At 35.0% G+C, this 22,488-nt stretch overlaps 1 protein-coding gene across 1 annotated transcript in view; it reads right to left on the bottom strand.

Annotated features, from left to right (window-relative positions):
• Positions 1 to 22,215, bottom strand: part of LOC125149871 (uncharacterized protein C6orf136 homolog) — a 68,826-nt gene extending 46,611 nt beyond the window's left edge. The window contains 1 exon segment of the mRNA XM_047829022.1: positions 22,110 to 22,215. Within this exon segment, the coding sequence (XP_047684978.1) occupies positions 22,110 to 22,215 (106 nt within the window).
• Positions 22,216 to 22,488: the final 273 nt, after the last annotated feature.

Genomic DNA, 22,488 nt, shown 5'->3' with positions numbered 1-22,488 from the left:
GATCTAATAACACTAACACCATTGCCTAATATGAGCTTTGATATTTTATTTCTGGACCTAAATCTTTGTATATACTCATAGATGGTGGAAAGTAAATATGCAGGTTAAACTTGGATATACATAAACTGTACTTGGCAAGTTTTATAATACAGATAAAATTTCACTTAATTCACGGTGAGAATTTGAAATGACCGAGTGTGCCATATCCTTGTAAATCTTTAGAATTAAAACCACTTAGATGGTAATTCTTTTTTCCAAAGATGTAATAAAAACGGGACTTGCTTATGGATGAAATAACTAAAAAAAAAGGGGGAAAAACAGATAGGATATATAAACAATAGTTTTAAAGATACTTAACATCAGACAATAATGAATAGTGATCCATAAAAGATACAGAACAAAGCCAGGGAAATGCTGTAACTGTCCCAGTTTACTGTCCCAAGAGACTTTCCAGCCTATAGCACAGGGTGAGGAAACCTAAAATGTAGCCTGGTGGATACTCTCAAATGAGAAAAAGGAGTTGAGAGTCCAGAGAGATCAGGATGGCTAGAGTTTACAAGAAGACTACTGAAGATAAAAGAGCTGAACAGAAAGAAAACCCAGGACACAGGCACAGATCAGGAGAGCAATACTGCATGAATATTCATGAGGAAACTACTAAAGTCCAGGAGAAAAACATCTGACAATCTTAGAGAGCAGTGTCAGGCACTCAAATAGGGCCAGAAATAGAGTCTGTTGCTATATGTCAAACTGGAGAAATTCATAAAGAATTGGGTAGAATATGCGAGAATAACTTACCTTACACTGATAATTAATCCTAGACTAAGAGGTGCTTCAGATTGGCCTAAAATATCATAAAGTCAGGACCAAATAGGATAAATCTGTCTTAAGTAATGCAAGTGCACTTCAGAAAAAGGTTGAAGGGAGGTTAAGATGATGGGGTAGTAAGGAAACCCTTGGCTGGTCTTGTCCCTTGAACACAAGTAGATCAATATCAAACCATTTTGAACACCTAGAAAATTGACCTGAGGATTAACAGAAAAACCCATTCTGTTGAAGTATACAATGCAGCAGGTGCATGGTGCAGAAAGGTGCACTGGGTGAGAGAAGAGCTGTGGTGCTGCAAAAGGAGGAAGCCGTTTTCATAGAAGAAAGAAGGGAGAGAGCAGTGCATTGGGTTTGCGCAAGAAAGCACTTCCCCTGAAGGCAGTTAGAGAAAAAAAAATTAAAACACACACAAGGGACTGCACAAGAAAACAGTTCCCCAAAACCACTGATAGGAGAAAAAGGAGAGGCTCTCGATACCACCAGTTTTTGTTTTTGTTTTTGTTTTTTTTTGTTTTTTTTTTTTTATAAACAGTGGAACACATAATCTGAAGTTTCAGAGGTCTGCCCCTAGTGGCACTGGAAGAAATGATAGCCAGGGATTTAAACGGTGTAGAAGTAAGATGTCTGAACTGGAATTTAAACTGATTACAAGGATACTAGCTGGGCTCTAAAAAAACATAGAAGACACCAGAGAATCCCTTTCTGTAGAGGTAAAATAACTAAAATCTAGTCAGGCTAAAATTAAAAATGCCATAACTGAGATGACCCAAATTCAGGTCATAGAAATGTGAATGGACAAGGCAGAGGACTGAATTAGCAATACAGAAGATAAAATCATGGAAAATAATGAGTTGAAAAGAAAAGGGAAATAAAGGTCAGGGATCACAAAGGCAGATTTAGGGAACTTAGTCATTTATGAAAATATAATTACATTCCTATCATAGGAGTCCCAGAAGATGGACAAGAGAAAAGGGAGCAGAAAGTTGATGTGAGCAAGTAATAGCTGAAAATTTCTCTAATCTGCGGAAGGACAGACATCAAAATCCAAAAAGCACAGAGAACTCCCATTAAATTCAACCAAAGCTGGTCATTTCCAAGGCATATCGCAGTCAGATTCACAAAATATGCAGACAAGGAAATAATCACGAAAGTAGCAAGGGGGGGTGGGGGGAGTCCTTAACCTACAATGGAAGACAGAGCAAGTTTGCAGCATATCTGTCCACAGAAACTTGGCAGGCCAGAAAAGAGTGGCAAGATATATCCAATTTGCTAAATGGTAAAAATATGCAGTCAAGATAATCTATCCAGCAAGGCTATCGTTCAAAATACAAAGAGTGATAAAGAGTTCCCAGGTAAACAAAGACTACAGGAGTTTGTGACCACTAAACCATCCTTACAAGAAATTTTAAGGGGGAGTCTTTGAGTGGGAAAAAAAAGACCAAAAGCAACAAATACTAGAAAGAACCAAGAGCATTACTAGAAACACCAACTCTACAGGTAACACAATAGCACTAAGTTAATATCTTTCAATAATCACTCTGAATGTAAATGGACTAAATGCTCCAACCAAAAGACATAGGGTAGTAGAATGGATAAAAAAAACAAGACTCATCTATATGCTACCTATAAGAGATTCATTTAAGACCTAAAGACACCTGTAGATTAAAAGTGAGGGGATGGAGAACCATCTGTCATGCTAATGGATATCAAAAGAAAGCTTCTATCAGACAAAATAGACTTTAAAACAAAGATGTAACAAGAGATGAAGAAGGGCATTATATAATTATTAAGGGGTCTATGCATCAAGAATATCTAAAATTTGTAACTATTTATGGCCCCAACTTGAAATAACTCAAATATACAAATCAATTAATCATAAATATGAAGAAACTCATTGATAATAGTTCCATAATAGTAGGGGAATTCAACACCCCAAGTACAGGAATGGACAGATCATCTAAGTAGAAAATCAACAAGGAAACAATGGCTATTAATGACACACTGGACCAGATGAACTTAACACATACATTCTGAACATTTCATCCTAAAGCAGCAGATACACATTCTTCTCAAGTGCACATGGAACATTCTCCAGAATCGATCACATACTGGAACACAAATCAGCACTCAACAAGTACAAAAAGATTGAGATCATGCCATGCATATTTTCAGATCACAAAGCTATGGAAATTGAAGTCAACCACAAGAAACATTTTGAAAGCCCTCAAATACATGGAGGTTAAAGAACATCCTACTAAAGAATAATGGGTTAAACAGGAAATTAAAGAAGAAATTAAAAAAAATACATGGAAGCAAATGAAAATGAAAACACAACAGTCCGAATCCTTTGGGATGCAGCAAAGGCAGTCCTAAAAGGGAAGTATATTACAATTCAGGCCTATCTCAAGAAGCAAGTAAAGGGCCCAAATACACAACCTAACCTTACAACTAAAGGAGCTGGAAAAGGAACAGCAAAAAAGCCTAAAGCCAGCACAAGGGAAATAATAAATATTAGGGCACAAATAAGTAATATAGAAACAAACAAACAGACAAACCAAAAACCCAATACAAGTTAATAAAACAAAGACCTGGTTCTTTGAAAGAATTAACAAAATTGATAAACAGCCAGACTTACTAAAAATAAAAGAGAGTATCCAAATAGATAAAATCATGAATGAAAGAGGAGAGATCACAACCAACACCACAGAAATACAAACAATTATAAGAGGATACAATGAAAAATTATATGCCAACAAACTGGGAAATCTGGAAGGAATGAACAAATGCGTAGAAGCTTACAAACTACCAAACTGAAACAGGAAGAAATAGAAAATTTGAACAGACCCATGACCAGCAAAGAAATTGTATCAATAATAAAAAATCTCCCAACAAATTAGTGTCCTGGGCCAGATTGCTACCTAGGGAAATTCTACTAGACATTTAAAGAAGAGTTAATATCTATTCTTCTCAAACTGTTCCAAAACAAACAAACAAACAAACAAAAAAAAAACACCAAAAAAACCAAACAAACCAAAAACCAGAAATGGAAGGAAAGCATCCAAACTCATTTTCTGAAGTCAGCATTACCTTGATTCTAAAAGCAAGATGCAGAAAAAGCATTTGACAAAAAAACAGCATCCATGCTTGATAAAAACCCTCAACACAGTAGGGATAGATGGAACATTCTTCAACATCCTAAGGGCCATATAGGAAAGACTCACAGCTAATATCATCCTTAATGGGGAAAAACCAATAGTCTTTCCCCTATGGTCAGGAACAAGACAAGGATGTCCACTCTCAACACTGTTATTTAACATAGCACTAGAAGTCCTAGTCACAGCAATCACACAGCAAAAAGAAATAAAAGGCATCCAACTTGGCAAAGAAGAAGCCAAACATTCACTATTTGCAGGTGACATGACACTGTATGTACAAAAACTGAAAGACTCCACAAAAAAACCCAAAAAAAACTGCAAGAACTAATACATGAATTTAGCAAAGTTGCAGAATATAAAATCAACATGAAGAAATTTGTTGCATTTTTATATACCAATAACAAAGTAGCAGAAAAAGAAATCAAGGAATTGATCCCATTTGCAATTGCACCTAAAACAATAAGATATTTAGTAATAAAAATAAATAAAGAGGTAAGAGATCTCCTTTCTTGGGGCACCTGGGTGGCTCTGTCGGTTGAATATCCAACTTCAGCTCAGGTCACAATCTCGTGGTTTGTGGGTTTGAGCCCCACATCGGTCTTTGTGCTGACAGCTCAGAACCTGGAGCCTGCTTCAGATCTTGTTTCTCCCCTTTCTCTGCCCCTCCCCTGCTCATGCTCTCTCTCTGCCGCTCAAAAATAAATAAAAACTATTTTTTTAATGAGAAAACAAAAGATCTCCTTTCTTATGAAAGATATTGAAAAGGACACAAAGTAATGAAAAAGCATTCCATGTTCATGAATTGGAAGAACAAACATTGTGCAAATGTCTATACACCCAAAGAAATCTACATATTTAATGCAATCCCTATCAAATTACCAGCAACATTTTCACAAAGCTCAAACAAATAATCCTAAAATTTGTATGGAACTACAAAAGATCCCGAATAGCCAAAACAATCTTGAAAGATAAAAACAAAACTGGAAGCTTCATGATTCCAGATTTCAAGCTGTGTTACAAAGCTGTAGTCATCAAGACAGTACTGTACTGACACAAAAACAGAGACGTAGATCAATGGAACAGTTAGAAGACCCAGAATGGACACTCAACTATTTGTTCAACTAATTTTTGTCAAAGCAGGAAAGAATATTCAATGGCAAATGGACAGTCTCTTTAAAAAAATGGGGCTGGGAAATCTGGACGATGACATGAAGAAGAGTAAAACTGGATCGTCTCTTACACCATACACAAAAATAAATTCAAAATGGATTTAACATGTGAGACAGGAAACAAGGAAAATCCTAGAGGAGAACACAGGCTGTAACCTCTTTGACCTCAGCTGATGGAACTTTTTACTTGACATGTCACAGAAGGCAAGGGAAACAAAAACAAACGTGAACTATCGGGACTTCATCAAGATACAAAGCTTTTGCACAGCAAAGGAAATAATCAACAGAACTAAAATGCAACCGAAGGAATGGGAGAAGATATTTGCAAATGAAATTTCCAATAAAGGGTTAGTATCTAAAATCTATTAAGAACTTATGAAACTCAACACCCAAAAAGTAAATTATCCTGTTAATAAATGGGCAGAAGACAGCAACAGCTTTTCCCAAAAAAGACATACAGATGACCAATAGATACATGAAAAGATTCTCAACAGCACTCATCAACAGGGAAATACCAATCAAAACCTTGCTGAGATATCACCTCACACCTGTCAGAATGGCTCAAATTAACAACACAAGAACAATAGTTGTTGGCAAGGATGTGGAGAAAGGGGAAGCCACTTGCACTGTTGGTGGAAAAGCATACTGGTGTAGCCACTCTGGAGAACAGTATGGAGGTTCTTCAAGAAACTGAAAATAGAACTATCATATGATCCAGAAATTGCACTATTATTTACCCAAAAGATACAAAATTCCAGATTCTAATGGGTATGTACACCCCAATATTTATAGCAGCATTATCAACAATAGCTAAGCTATGGAGAGAGCCCAAATGTCCATCGACTGATGAATGGATAAAAAAGATACATACACACACACACAATGGAATGATACTTAGCCATTGATGATGAATGAATAAGGAAGATATTATATATATATATACATATATTCTATAATTTTAGCTGGATATATATTATATATAATATACATAAAGAAGATATTATATATATATATGAATGAATAAAGAATATATTATATATATAAAGAAGATATTATATATATATATATATATATATAATGGAATGATAGTCATCAAAAAGAATGAAACCTTGCCATTTGCAATAACATGGATGAGCTACAATATATTATGCTAAGAAAAATATATTAATCAGAGAAAGAAAATACTATATGATTTCATTCATATGTGGAATTTAAGAAACAAACAAATGAACATAAAGGATATGACAGAAAAAGAGAAGAGAGGGAAACAAACCACAATAGACTCTTAATGATAAGAGAACAAACTATGAGTTGACAGAGGGAGGTGAGTGGGAGATGGATTAGATGGGTGATGGTTTCTAAAGAGGGTACTTGTTGTGATGAGCACTGAGTCTTAGGTGTAAGTTTTAAATTACTGAATTCTACTACTGAAACCAATATTGCACTGTATATCAACCAAAATTTAAATTAAAAAAAAAAGAAAAAAAGGGGGCGCCTAGGTGGCTCAGTTGGTTAAGCAACCGACTTCAGCTCAGGTCACGATCTCGCGGTCCGTGAGTTCGAGCCCCGCGTGGGGCTCTGAGCTGATGACTCAGAGCCTGGAGCCTGCTTCCGATTCTGTGTCTCCTTCTCTCTCTGCCCCTCCCCCGTTCATGCTCTGTCTCTCTCTGTCTCAAAAATAAATAAATGGTAAAAAAATAATAATAATAAAAAAAAATAAAAAAAAGAATAAAATAAAGTAAAAAAAAAAAGAAAAAGGTTGAAGAATTTTATAAGAGTGCAGAAATATCCATTACCCAACTAGGTAAAATTCACAATGTTGATTATGTCAATGAAGCTTTATAGGATTTCAACAAAGCAAGGAAATAATGGCCTTTTATAAGGAGAAAAATCTATGAACCGAAACTACCTTAGCATTAATCTAGATGATAGAATTGGCAATAAAAGACACAGAGTTATTATAATTAAATTCCATATATCCAAAAATTAAGTAGGAACAGTGCTGATATAAAACAAAGATTAAAATTTCCAGTGATAAGAACTGGAAGGTCTGAAATGAACATTATGTTAGATAGAATTAATAGCAAATTAGAGGAATGTATTAGTAAAGTTGAAAATATAATAATAAAAATACCAAAAGACAAACACTGGTAAAAAGGAGAATTTTTAAAATGGGAAATAAAAAAAAAAGAAAAATTTAAAAATGACCAAAAAAATCAGTGAGATGTGGAAAAACATCAAGCAGAGATCCTCAAGGAGAGAGGAGAAAAACTACTGACAAAATAATTTCCAAGTTGAATGAAAACTGTAGTCTTATCAATCCACAGATCAACACATCCCAAACACAACAAATATGAAGACAACATCAAGACACATCAAAATCAGGGGCGCCTGGGTGGCTCAGTCAGTTGAGCTCCCGACTTCGGCTCAGGTCAGGATCTCGCGGTTTGTGAGTTCGAGCCCCGCGTTGGGTTCTGTGCTGACAGCTCAGAGCCTGGAGCCTGTTTCAGATTCTGTGTCTCCCTCTCTCTTCCCCTTCCTCACTCATGCTCTGTCTCTCTCTGTCTCTCAAAAATGAATAAACATTAAAATAATTTAGAAAAAAAAAGACACATCAAAATCAAATTGCTTAAAGGGGGATAAAGAGAACAATATTAAACTCAGTTATAGAGAAAACATATTACGTATAGAAGAGCAAAAATAAGGATGACAGATTCCTCTCTTCCACCCCCATCCCCCCCCCCCGGGAAGTATGAGATCAATAAGATAGTGCAGCCACAGCTTTGATGTACTATGGGAGAATAATATTCAATCTACAATACCCAGGGAAAATATCTTCAAAAACAAAACTGAAAGACATTTTAACATATAGAATATCGGAGAGAAATCATTTCCTACAAATCCGCACTTGAAAAATATTTAAGGATGTCCTTCAGGAAGAAGTAAAATGAGAACAGATGGAACCATGGATCCACACAAAGGAACGAAGAGCATTGGAAACAATAACCTAATGAGGAAGTGAGGAAGACTTTATTATTATGTATACCTCTATAAAAGATAACTGCTTAAGCAAAACTAACAAAAAGGTGTTCTGGGGTTGGCAACGTAAATAGAAATAGAATCTATCAGGAAAAACTGATAGGGACTGCAAGGATAAATAGAAAATTCTATAATTTTAGCTGGATATTCCCATAGCCCTCTCTCAATAAATGACAGAATAAGTAACATAGCATCAGTAAAGCTACAGTAGACTTGAACAGCGGTATCCAACCAACTTAACTTACACGGCATTTATGGACAAGCCCACCCAGCAACAGAAGGATAGACATTCTTCTAAAGAGCACTTGAGGCATTTACTAAAATAGACAATACACTGAGCCATAAAACAAGCCTCAGTACATTTCAAATAACTCAGTTGATACAAAATATCTTCTCAGGCCACATGCATTTAAATTAGAAGTCAATAAAAGACACATAACTAGGTGATTTCCCAAAATTTGAAAACTATGTCGTACAATTCTGAATAACTCATGGGTCAAAGAACGAATCACAAAGCAAGTTAGAAAGTATTTTGAACTAAATAGAAATAAAAACATGACTATCAGGTGCTCAGCTGAGCTGGGAGAGAGAACTGAGCTTCTAGGTGTGTTAGAGTAGCAGATTAAAGCCACAAGTTATAGATGAAAGAATTAACCCTTAATCACTGTGATGTTATAAGCAGAGTCTAAAGCCAGAGGAAGCACTGAGTCTCCCTGATCTATTTTTCACCATGGAATGGTGCACTTGTTAGGGTCAAGTAATCAAAGTAGATGTGGGGAGTGGGTCATCTTATGATTGAGGGAGCCCTGAACAAAGGCTCTATCAGTTTTATGTATTCAGGGGTTAGGCAAGGATAGGGGAATGGTTAGGAATGGATTATAGTGGGTAAAAGTGTCAAGATTTCCTCATAAGGATACCTTGGGAGGTAACTAAAGGAGACTTCAACCCAATGCCTCAGATAAAAGGACCAAGAGTAGGGGCGCCTGGGTGGCTCAGTTGGTTGAGCGTCTGACTTCGGCTCACGGTTTGTGAGTTCAGGCCCCGCATGGGGCTCTGTGCTGACGGCTCGGAGCCTGCAGCCTGCTTCGAATTCTGTGTCTCCCTCTCTCTCTGCCCTTCCCCTGCTCATACTCTGCCTCTCTCTGTCTCTCAAAAATAAATGAATGTTAAAAAAAAAAAAAAAAAAGACCAAAGTGAAGGTGCCTGCCTGGCTAGGGATATGGCATGTTTGGTCAGGGGAAGGAACTTCAACTTTGACTGCAATTCCCTTCTGAGACTGTAATACACTGGCTGTACATCAAATCTAGTGTAGGGAGGGCAGCTTTCCTCTGTGAGGCCTGCCAGGTACAGCCTTTGTAATCGCCTATGGCTGGGCCTGAAATATCACACACAGTTTTTGTTGTTTTTTTTTTTTCGGCTTTATTTTGGTATGATTGGTAAATAAAAACTGTATACATTTAGGTATATGAGACAATTTTTTAAGGTATGCAATGTGATACATATACATTACGAAACGATCACCAAAATCAAGTTAATTAACATCTCCATCTCCTCACTTAGCTATAATTTTTATGTTTGTAGTGAGGAAATGGAAGATCTACACTCTTAGCAAGTTTCAAGTACACAATACACTATTATTAAATATATTCACCATGCTGTGCATTAGATTCCTAGATGTTGTTCATATCATAACAGAAAATCCGTACACTTTGACCAATATGTCCCCATTTCCCTGACCCTCAGCCCCTTGAAACCACTGTTCTCCTCTTTGGCTACAGGGACTCAACTTTTTTAGATTCCATGTATAAATGACATTAGGAATTTAGTCAGCAGTTTGAATTCTCAACAGCATATCAAATTATAGAGATATCTCTGGGTATCCCTTATGCAGTATTAGAGAAGACACAGTATTAAATATATGTTGGAAAAGAAGAAATGTCTTAAATCAATAACCTCAGAATCCACCTTAAAAAACTAAAAAAGAAAGACAAGCTGAAATTTAATTGAGCATGAAAATAATACCAAGGATAAAATTAAAAAAAATGTTTAATAGAAAGTGATAGTGAAAATAAAAAAAGATTATTTTTGATATGAACAATAAGCTTTTATATGTACTGATAAAAAAGAAGATTCAAAATATAAGTAGCAAAATAAAAAATGTGACATCACTGCAGATGCTAGAGACAGTAAAAGGAAAATTAAGAAACACTATGAGCAACATTATGTCTATAAATCGAATACTTAGATGAAATAGGAAAGAAGATCCTTAGAAGACAAAAATTACCAGTTTATTTAAGAATAAGTATGTAATCTGAATAACCATAAATTTCAAATCATGAAAATATACAACAAAAACATTCCCATGAAATAAACTGAAGGCTCTGAATGCTTTGCTGATGAATTCTTTGAAAAATTATGGAAGGAATTCTACACTATTTTTCTTCCAGAAAAATTGAATCAGAAAGAATACTTACCAAGAGATTCTCTGAGGTAAGATTTGCCTTGATAACAATTTTAGAAAAAAATACTCCAAGTAGAGAAAACTACACACTAATATTTATAAATGCATAGATTCTATGAAAAAATTGTAGAAAATTGAATCTAGCACCACATAGAAAGGATAATACATCGTAATCAAGTGAGGTTTATACTAAAAATATATCTGTGCATTTAATATTAAAATAAATCAATGCCATTCACCATGTTAATACTGAACATTTGAATCCATGTATTATACTCATTAAAGAAAAAGCATTTGAAAAACTACACCAACAATTCCAAGCAAGTCTTTATAAAATAGGAATAGAAGATAATCACTTCAGTTTAATGAAGGAAATCGATGAGACACCAACAGCTAACATCAGCCTGTTGAAGGGCTGAATGCCTTCCACTTATGATCAGGAATGAGAAACGACGGTCTGCAGTGGTTAAGTAAACCAGTTGAGGGTGCTGTCCATGGAGGCATTCCTTTACCAGTGGCAGAACCAAAGCTATTGTCTCTATTGAGACTATCCATGTGGTCTAACCTTGGCTTTGTTCTCGAATAAATAACCTTTTAGCCTCCTGCATCTTCTATGAAATTGGTTCCTTAGTCTTCCTATCTTGTTTGTGAACATGGGTTAGCTAGAGTTTGTGGCATTGGTGGCAACCAAGGAAATGAGAAGAACCTTGTATCCTTAGAAAGGGAATGTATTCATAATATTCTTTGCTCAGCAGCAAATTATCTATTAAAGCAGTAAAAAATATATTTATTTAATAACAAATGATTTACAGAATAAATTGTGATTACTTCAAACATTTAAAAACAACATTATAGGTGATTGAATTTTGCATATGATATATTGTGATGTTTAGCAAGAGAAGAAGTCTAACATAAGCACTAAACATGATGAGATTTTAAAAAAATATTGAATTGTGGGTTATTTCCAACATAACTGGCTTGACATCTGGTTCTTGATGGTGGAGTGAGCACTGCCTAACCCATCTGAAACATCACTGCAATAATATTTAGAAATAAAAGAATGCCTATAATTTCAGAGAAACATAGAGGTTACTTGCACAAGAGAGTACACATATTTCTGTATATTAGAAACTGGTATATATGCATCAATTGAGCAAACAGCAAGAAGAAAAAAGCAACTGCTCACATCCATCAGTGACCTCCAATATCAGTGGGGCTGATATTATCAGTGGAACCCCAGAGGCATTAAACCTGGTGTTCCATACAAAGTTAAGAATGAAAAAGTTGCTGAAAGGAAATTCGTTGAAGGTCTGTCTACTCAGCAGCTGCGTCATGGATACTTACACTAATTTTCACTGAAGCACCTACAGAAACCCATGCTATGTCCTATTAGGACTAGGCTAGGTGTCAGTATCTGAATAGGTCAGGATTCATGTTTGTAAACAATAGAAACGATTTCTCACTGATTTTGTCAGAAAAGTAAATGTATTGAAGAGGATGTTGGTTGGCTGACAGAACTATCAGATAGGCTGTTGAATCAGACAGTGAGCTCCACAGCAACAAAGTACAGAATCTGGTTGTGTAACTAGTCCTTGGAGGAAACCAGTAGATATAATAGCTTGTTTTATTAGCGCATTTGCTCTGGGAACTTGATAGTGTCACAAATTATATTGCCACAGCCACCAGAAAAATTGTTACTGTTGTAATCAGAAATATAATTTTGTTCCAATAACTGTTTCCACTAGATACAGACTCATCTCAATTAACCGTATTTTTGTGTCACTAGCTCTGAGTCGGTCTGACATAGGAATGTCTTGCAGAAAGAAGTAAAAATAAAAGGAAAAATCAATCAATCCAGGAGATCTAATATGTGGACAAAAGAAGTTCCAGCAAAAAAGATCAGGAAAAGTAAAGAATGAAAATTATTTGCAATAGTTGAACAAATAGGTAAGTTGTTATTTTAACTTGTCTCATCAAGTGTTGATAAACGTGAAAGAAGACTCACATGTAGACATCCCACTGAATTGCCCGGTTATCACAGGTAAAGAGGAGATTTTATTGTATTTTTTTATTTCATTTTTTTAATGTGTATTTATTTTTGAGACAGAGAGAGACAGAGCATGAACAGGGGAGGGGCAGAGAGAGAGGGAGACACAGAATCGGAAACAGGCTCCAGGCTCTGAGCCATCAGCCCAGAGCCCGACGCCGGGCTCGAACTCACGGACTGTGAGATCGTGACCCGAGCGGAAGTCGGACGCCTAACCAAATGAGCCACCCAGGCGCCCCTAAAGAGGAGATTTTAAAAGCAAAGAGAGACAGACAGACAGATGAATAAATAGACTAATATATACCTATATCACAAAAGGAATTATTGAAATCAGCCTTTTCACCTACCACACTGGAAATTAGAAGACAGTACAAGAGATTATTAATTCTGAAAAAAAAAAAAATAGAATCAAGATATTGCTACCATTCAAACTCTCATACAACTGTGAAGGTAAAATTATAACATTTTCATAATTGCAAAGATATTTAAAAAAATACTTTGCAGTCTTTCCAGTAAAGTTGCTTGAATTAAATAAAAAAAAAAAAAGGAAAATGAGAATGATTAGGAATTTTGAACTATGAATTGTTTTATCTATGTCAGAAAAATATAATAGAACCATGGGCCCGCTGGGTGGCCCAGGTGGTTAAGTGTCTGACTTCAGCTCAGGTCATGATCTCCCAGTCTGTGGGTTCGAGCCCGGTATAGGGCTCTGTGCTGACAGCTCAGAGCCTGGAGCCTGCTTCAGATTCTGTGTCTCCCTCTCTGTCTGCCCCTTCCTCACTCATGCTCTGTCTTTCTCCATCTCTCAAAAATGAATAAATGTTAAAAAATTTTGTTTTGAAACAGAAAAATATAATAGAACTGAATTCCCAATGAGGTCTATAAAACCACCAGTTCAATCCTGAGAAATAAGTTGGAAAGCTACAGGAAAGTCACCTTGGGAAATACAAAGAAGATGTATGAAACTTATAGCTTTTTTGGAAAAGATGGGTTAAGTTTTTGCATAACATGAAGAAATATTAATTACACTCAATAAGAAAAGAGAACAAGATTAGAATATTCAGGAAAACCATAAAATATTAAAAGAAAGCTATGTTTAAAGTACAAAGAGAACCAACACATAACATGGTATTAAGAATGGGTAGGGGGCGCCTGGGTGGCTCAGTCGGTTGAGCGTCCGACTTCGGCTCAGGTCATGATCTCACAGCACGTGAGTTTGAGCCCCGTGTCTGGCTCTGTGCTGACAGCTCAGAGCCTGGAGCCTGCTTCTGCTTCTGTGTCTCCCTCTCTCTCTGTCCCTAACCCACTCGCATTCTGTCCCTGTCTCTGTCTCTGTCAAAAATAAATAAACATTAAAAAAAATAAAAAAAAAAAAGAATGGGTAGAGTATAAGAGAAAAACCAATGAAATTGTAAGAACCTTGCATCTTTAGAAAGGGAATGCATTCATAATATTCTTTTCTCAGCAGCAAATTATCTATTAAAGCAATGAAAATTATATTTATAATAACAAATGATGACTGATTTTAGTTTTCAGTCACAAAAATCAAACAGAAGAAAAATACAGTGACATACACAGAATAAACTGATTAACTTCAAAAATTTAAAAACAACATGATAGGTGGTTGAATTTTGCAAATGATATATTATGATGTTTAGCAAGAGCAGAAGTCTAACAGAAGCACTAAACATGATGAGATTTTAAACAATTATTGAGCTGTGGGTTGAATTAGCCACAATTTTTATAAAACACCATTTTCACTTGAAAGAACAATTGAGACACAAACTTTGCTAAGCAGATTTAGGTATTTGTCTTACAAGTATAAACATCTTTTATGATGGCTATTATCAAAATGAGCAGAGATAACAAGTGTCAGTGAGAATGCGGAAAAGAGAACCCTTGTGTACTGTTAGAAATGTAACTTGGTGTAGCCAGTATGGTAGAGCCATATGGAGGTTCTTCAAAAAATTAAAAAGGGAAGTACCATATGATTTAGAAATTCTACTTCTGGGTATTTATCTAAAGAAAATGAAAACACTAATTCAAAAAGATATATGTACCCCCTTATTGACTGAAGTATTATTTACAAGAGCCAACACATAGAAACAACTCAAATATGAATGGATAAAAAAATTGTCACACACACACACACACACACACACACACACACACACACACACACATACCGGACTATTATTTAGTCATAAAAAAGAATAAAATCTTGCCATCTGCTATTACATGGATGGACTCTGAGGCACTGGCCTAAGTGATATAAGTCAGGCAGAGAATTATCATATCTCATTATGATGTGGAATTAAAAAAACAAACATATATACAGGGAACAGTTTGGTGATGCTACATGTGGGGGAAAGGAGGTCACAATTTACATATTTTCAGGTATAAAAATAAATAAGTCATGGGGATATAAAATATAGCATAGTGACTATAGTTGATAATACTGTATTACACATTTGAAGGTTGCTAAGGTAATAGAACTTAAGTCTTTTTATCACAAGAAAAAAAATTGTAATTATGTATGGTGTCAGATATTAACTAGACTTATGGTGATTATTTACAACATATACAAAAATTAAATCATTATGTTGTACATATGAAACTGATATAATGTTGCACATCAATTATACCTCAATAAAATAAGTTTATATTAAAATATTACTATTTGGCAAGTTTAGGTATGGTATCAGGGAATGAAACCCACAATTACCTAAAAGGTTGATAAAATACTTCTATTTCCAATTACATATCTCTGTGAGGCACTTTATTTCCAATAACCCCAAACAGAATAGCATATTGCAAGAGATTGCATGTGGAAATAGATAAGCCTGACATTGAAGTGATCTGGATAAAAATATAACATGACTCTTCTCATTTTGGTTTCATTATGAGAAAATGGTTCTTATTTATGAAATATATTATTTATTTTAAGATATAACAGGATTATTTTGCCGTTTATATCAATTAGTAAATATTTTAGATATTAATAATTTTAATTTTATAGTGTGTTAAATATTAATATAATCAACATAAAACTCTTTGGCATTCCTCAATTTTTAGGGAAGCCAAGGACTTCTTAGACCAAAATACTTAAGAATACCTGGTGTAGATCATTTATCGATGCAGTGTGGTATCACAATCATGAATGATGAAGTTTATTCAGAATAGCTTTAATAAAGTGATGCAAATGAGGACAAAGAACATTTTTTTAAGGACAGAAGAAATCTCTTTTCCCAGAAGAGGAGCATGATGTCTGTCAAGTCCAGAGTCTGTGGACAGACCTACATTTTGATTCGATTTGGGATGATGTTAATATTGAAAGGACAATTTTGGATTGGCTTTGTTGGGATATGGTTTATCAACTTCCTTTCGGTATAATGTGGAGACTATTTGTCAGAAGTGGATTTAGTTAGATTGAACACAAGTAGACTGTTAACAGGACCCAGCTTGAAAATACCATAATGGTAAGAACTTGGCATAAATCTCTTCAAGTATCAGGAATACAAAGCTTGCATATATATATTGAAAAATAGCAACAGAATTTAGATTTAAAAGACTGAAATCAGAGTGTGAACTATACCACATCCATCTGTAGTTTGCAATTACAGCCCTAGAGCCACAGAGCAGGGTCTAGTGAAACATAACACCTCAAAATTATTTACTAGGTTAACAAGTTGTATCCTTAAGGAAAATTTTAGGAAGAAAGATTGCCTCAAATTTTTTTTGACAGAATAAAAAACAAACAAACAAACAAACAAAAAAAAACCAAAACCTAAGGTTTTGCATTCATGATATTTCTAGTCCTCCAGTCGGCCTCCTTTAGGGCTTGTGACTGTTGGCCTAGACAATATGATTGGACAGAAACCTGAAAAAGGCCAGGATGGATAGACAACATGAATTAGAGGAGAATGACAACTGTAGCCTTTCTTATAAAATTAAAGTTGACCCTTGGGCAGTGAGGGGGTCAGGGGTCCTGATCATTATATAGCCAAAAGTCCATGAATACCTTTGATACTCTCAAAACTACTAATAGCCCACTGTTGACTAGAAGTCTTACCAATAACATAAGCAGTCAATAACACATATTTTGTATGTTACATGTATTGTATATTTTAGTTTTACAATAAAGTAAGCTAGAGAGAAAAAATGTTATTAAGAAACTCAAAAGGAAAAGAAAATGCATTTGCAGTACTGCACTGTATTTACTGAAAGCAATCGGGGGGCCCTGGGTGGCTCAGTCGGTTAAGCATCTGACTTCTTCCCAGGTTATGATCTCGCAGTGCATGAGTTCAAGCCCTGCGTCAGGCTCTGTGCTGACAGCTCAGAGCCTGGAGCCTTCTTCGGATTCTGTGTGTGTCTCTCTGCCCCCTCCTCTGCTCAAGCTCTTTCTCTCCCTCAAAAAATAAATAAAACATTACAAAATATTTAAAACATTACAAATTTACCTTACAAAAATATTTTTTAAAAAAGAAAACAATCTGCATATAAGTGGACCTGTGCAGCTCAAACCCTGTGTTGTTCAAGGGTCAATTGTAATTATTTTTTAAGATTGCACTGTAAAATAATCACTACACATACTGGATTTTTCTGTTCCCTGAGAAATCATGCTTTTTATATGTTATACATAAAAGAAACATTATTTTTGGGAGCACCTGGGTGGCTCTGTTAGTTAAGCGTCCGACTTCGGCTCAGGTCATGATCTCACGGTTTGTGAGTTCGAACCCAGCCTCAGGTCTGTGCTGACAGCTCAGCGCCTGGAGCCTGCCTCAGATTCTGTGTCTCCCTCTCTCTCTCTGCCCCTCCCCCACTTGTGCTCTGTCTCTCTCAAATAAATAAATAAATGTAAACAATTTAAAAAAGAAACATTTTTTATAATCTATAATATACATACAATTTATTTTTCCTAGATTTTTTCCCAAGACTAGAGAATAGACAACTACTACCACATAAACTATGTGAGGAGAAATTAACAATTTATTTAAATCATATTATTTCCTAGTCATGGTGTTTTTAAATAATAACTCACATGCAAATTTTAAAAGATTTGATTTTAACCATAAAGAAAACCAATTTTACCTTCACTAAGAAAAATCTGTCCAATTTTGGACTATCAAACTCATAATAGCAGACTTTCGAAATTTTTCTGTGTATTATAAAAGGTGATGTAATTTCAAACTAATCATGTACATAGAAGTAGAAAAATTGGATATCCCAGAAGTTGAGTTTAATGCAAATGTGAGTTAGTAATCATTAAAATATACTTTATCAGACTTCAATAATTTTAAATATCTCTTAAGAATTCCCAACCGTTTCATTGATTTGGGGGACTTCTTTTTCATGCATATATTTAAGCCTCTCAAATCCTGAGAATTGTTTTGTTAGCTAAATCCCAAAACTGATATTATTATTTTATTTCATGTCATTTTCTAATTAAACTTGTTATTGCTATTTTGGCACAATTGATCATTTACATGTATGTGGCCAAATATTTCAATTTAATTTTTTTTAATATCCTGCTTGTTTGAATTAGGGTACAAACATGACCCTACATTGTGTTTTGTAGATGTGCCTTTTAAGTCTGTTTATTTTATTTATTTATTTTTTTTAGGGACACTCCATGCCCAACATGGGGCTCGAGCTCGAGTCGGATCCAGAGTCACATGCTCTACCAACTGAGACAGCCAGGTGCCCCCAAATATTTTTTTTTCTGAATGTCTTAAAGTTTTGGTCTCTAGTTACATTTTATTGGATTCCTAGAACATACACAATATAACTTCAGTCATTTTAAAGGCCCTAGCTACAGGTATTTTATGTATTGACATTTAGCTATTAACTCCTTGCATTACGTTTTTAGAGTTTGCTGAAATTGAAATATTAACCATTAACTTTTTATATACAAACTAGAATTTTGTATTACTTCATATAAAGTATAAGAAATTGGAAATACTACATGTCTTTTTATCCCTGATTATATGCAATAGTTCAGGAATTGTCAGACTATAGACCATGTGCCAAATTCTTACCTGTGATATATTTTTGTGTAGCCTCAAGTTAAAAATGTTTTTATATTTTATGAAAGCATATATTTTTTAAACTGGAATAATATTGAGAAAGAGAAGAGGATAATGAAAATCGAACAAGCTATAAGTGACCTGTAAATCCTAAAGTTGACAATGTGACCATTTATAAATACATATGTGATAATTTTCAATACAGTAATCATAATTTCTAAGTTACTATATACTTCAAAGTATAAAATAGAATGTTTTATACTTTTTAAAATTTTATTTACCACTTCTACAAAGAAAGAAAGGGAAAAAAAGAAAAAAAAAGAAAGATATAGCATATACAGTCAGAGGAAGAAACAGGAAAATAAACAATCAGATTTATTCTGTCGTATCTTTTATGATTAACATTCAATAAAATTCTAATCAAATTTTCAAACACAGTAAACCAGTATGAAGTATCTGCATTGTTCTATACTTGCTGTTGTTCTATTCTTCATTTTCCTATAATCAGACATTTCATAGACTCATTTGATTGTTATTTTTTATCTTTTCTATGATCCATTCTGCTTCTTTAATAAGATCATGAACCTAAGGATCAGAACTTCCTCTTGAGATGTTTTCTTTGTTTCAATACTACTATTGCTTCTGTTCCTTACTTATTATTTTTCTTTTGTGATAAGGAGTATAGGTCTTACTTTTTACAGTGCTCTTATAGCTCTTGTGTAATCAGATTTTTTTTTTTATCCTTGTCTTGGTCCCTGGCAAATAAACTCTAAGTTCTTGAAATTTCCCAAGTAACAGAAGTATCTATGTTATTCATAATGAGCCATGATAGTTTATGATGACTAGAAGACTCATATGGGGCATTACCATGCCAGAGGCCAACAGTGTAATTAGAGGATTGGGACTTTGAGCCACAGGGTAACAGCCTAACTTCCAAGGATTTGAACACAATAGCACCATAAATCGACTGCTTACAATTGAAATGTATTTATCACTTGATCCAACTATGGCAGAATACACTTTCTACTCAAGTTTGCATGAAACATTCACTAAAGTAAACTTAATTTTTGGCCATAAATTATACCTTAAAAAATTTAAATATAGAAATCACACAATGTAGATCACAATTGAATTAAACTAGAAATCAATAACAAAAGTTCCAATATATGTGGAGATTAAACATTTCACTTCTCAGTAACACATGGGTCAAAGAAAAAAATCTCAATTTAACAAATACTTTTATTTATTTATTTTTTTAAGTCTTTATTTTTGAGAGACAGAGTGCAAGCAGGGAGACACAGATTCTGAAGCAGGCTCCAGGCTCCAAGCTGTATGATGGGGGGCTTAAACTCACAAACTGTGAGATCATGACCTGAGCTGAAGTCAGATGCTTAACCAACTGAGCCACAAGGATGAATCCAAAACATACTTTTAATTAAGTGAAAATAAACATACAACTTAACAAAATTTGTGGGATATAGCAAAAAAGGTGTACAGAATTTAATGTATATATTAGAAAAGAAAAATCTAAAATCAGTAACATAAGCATTTACTATAGGAAATTAGAAACAGTAGAGTAAATTTAGTCCCAAAGTAAGATCAAGAAAATAAGTAATAAAAATTAGAAGAGAAATCAATAAACTTGAAAATAGGAAATCAAGAGAAAATCCACAAAAGCTGATTACTTGAAAAGATCAATAATATTGATAAACCTCTAGTCAACCTAAGAAGAAAAAAGACACAAATTACTGACACGAGGAATGAAAGAGGAGAATATCACTGCAGATCCCACTACACTTTAAAAGGATAATAAAGGAATATCATGTACAATTCTATAAACACAAATCTGATAGGCTAGATAAATGGAGCAATTCCTTGAAAGACATATTTACCAAAACTCACACAAAAAGAAATAGAGGTTTATTAGGCCTCTACCTTTTAAATAAATTGAATAGATAATTAATGATTTTCCAAAATATAAAGTATCAGCCTCAGATGCGTTCACTGGTAAATCCTCCCAAATATTTAAGGAAGAAAATAAATCAATCATCTACAACATCTTTTAAAGATAGAAGTGGAGGGAATACTCCCTAAATCATTCAGTGAGTCCAGCATTACTCTAAGATGAAACTAAGACAAAGACATTTCAAGAATGGGAAACAACAGACCAGTATCTCTCATGAACAAAGGGATTTTTAAAAATCCTCAACAACACATTAGCAAATCAAATTCAATAATGTGTAAAAAGAACTATACACTATGACCAAGTGGGATTTCTCACTGGTATGCAAAGCATTTTCAACATTTGAAAAAATTAATGTAATCCACCATATTAATAAGTTAAAGAAGAATCCTGATGATATCAATGGAAGCAGCTATGCACTTGACAAAAATTGAATATTTACTCATGGTAAAAACTCTCAGTAAACTTAGAGAGGGAAATTTCTCAAACTGATAAAGAATATATAAATGAAATCTATCAATAATATCATTCTTATTGTTGAGAAACTTAAAAATTCCTATTGAGATTATGTACAAGGCAAACATGTCACTTTCCACCACTTATTTTCAACATAGTACTAGATGTCATAACTAATTCATTATGACAAGAAGAAAGAAAACAGTGATTGAGAAGCAATACATAAAACTCTCTTTGTTCATAGAAGACACGATCATCTATCTATAAAATTCACAAAAATTGACAAAAAAAAAAAACCTGCCATGAAACTTCTATAAAATGATAGAAGTGAAGACAGCAGAGAAGAAAGATTTGAGTTCATCTTCTATGGACACACCAAGGCTGTAACCACATATAGTACAACTCACTGTGAAAGCAACCTGAAGAAGACTACAAATACACACACACACACACACACACACACACACACACACACTTTTTGATATGCTCACTCTCTCTCTGTGGGCAGAAATGTGGTTAGGAATGAACCCCCTAGAATGGTAACCCATAAGTAGGATGGATGTCACAGGGTTGAAAGTCATCCTGAGAAGGAAGGAACAGGTCCTTCATTTGATGGCTTTTGCTTTAGGGATCTGCCCTGGGAAAACAAGCCCCCTTAATATCTGACTTTGAAAATCAGTGGGGCTTAACTCAGGAAGAACCAGATAGCTATAGGATATTGAGATTCTTCTCTTGAAGGTCCAGCTCCCAATATCACTCACTCTGAGACCCAGAACAGTGGCAGCAGTTCGAAAAGCACCTGAGCCATATGTGAAGATTTACTGACTGAGTTTAGAGTGTGTGCTGGTGGGGCAGGGACCTGTAGAAACATTCTCCAGGAATTAAAGCACTGACAGGTGCCATTTTAATCACCTTCCTTCAGGCTTCCTTGCTGGGTGCTTGTGGGCACCAGTTCTGACACTCACCATCTACCTTGTCAGCATGGCTCCTCGCACTAGTGTTTCCCCAAAGACCTGCCTCTCCCAATCTGCCGTCCTTGGAAGGCGCGCTTCCAAAACGGTTCCCAATCATTCATGCTCAAAAGGTAGCCTTGGTTGGAACCAGTCCCCCCCACACCCAAGTAACTACAACCTCATCATACCCTGTGGGAAGCCTCAGCACAAACTAGAACCTCTCTAAAGCAACTCTTGCACCCCGGAAGGGGGGGTGCGAGCAGCCCAACTCACCAATATGCCTAATAGTTGTGGCTGAACCTCAAAGTCTGCAACACTAGGGCTAAACTCATCCACCAGCATGATTGCAATAGTTATAGCCAGCCTCACAGCCAGCCACACAGGGGCGAGC

This window comes from Prionailurus viverrinus, chromosome D4 (assembly GCF_022837055.1).
Source record: "Prionailurus viverrinus isolate Anna chromosome D4, UM_Priviv_1.0, whole genome shotgun sequence".
Lineage (NCBI taxonomy): Eukaryota > Metazoa > Chordata > Mammalia > Carnivora > Felidae > Prionailurus > Prionailurus viverrinus.
The sequence above is the reverse complement of the archived record's forward strand: the minus strand, read 5'-3'. Positions and strand labels throughout refer to the sequence as shown.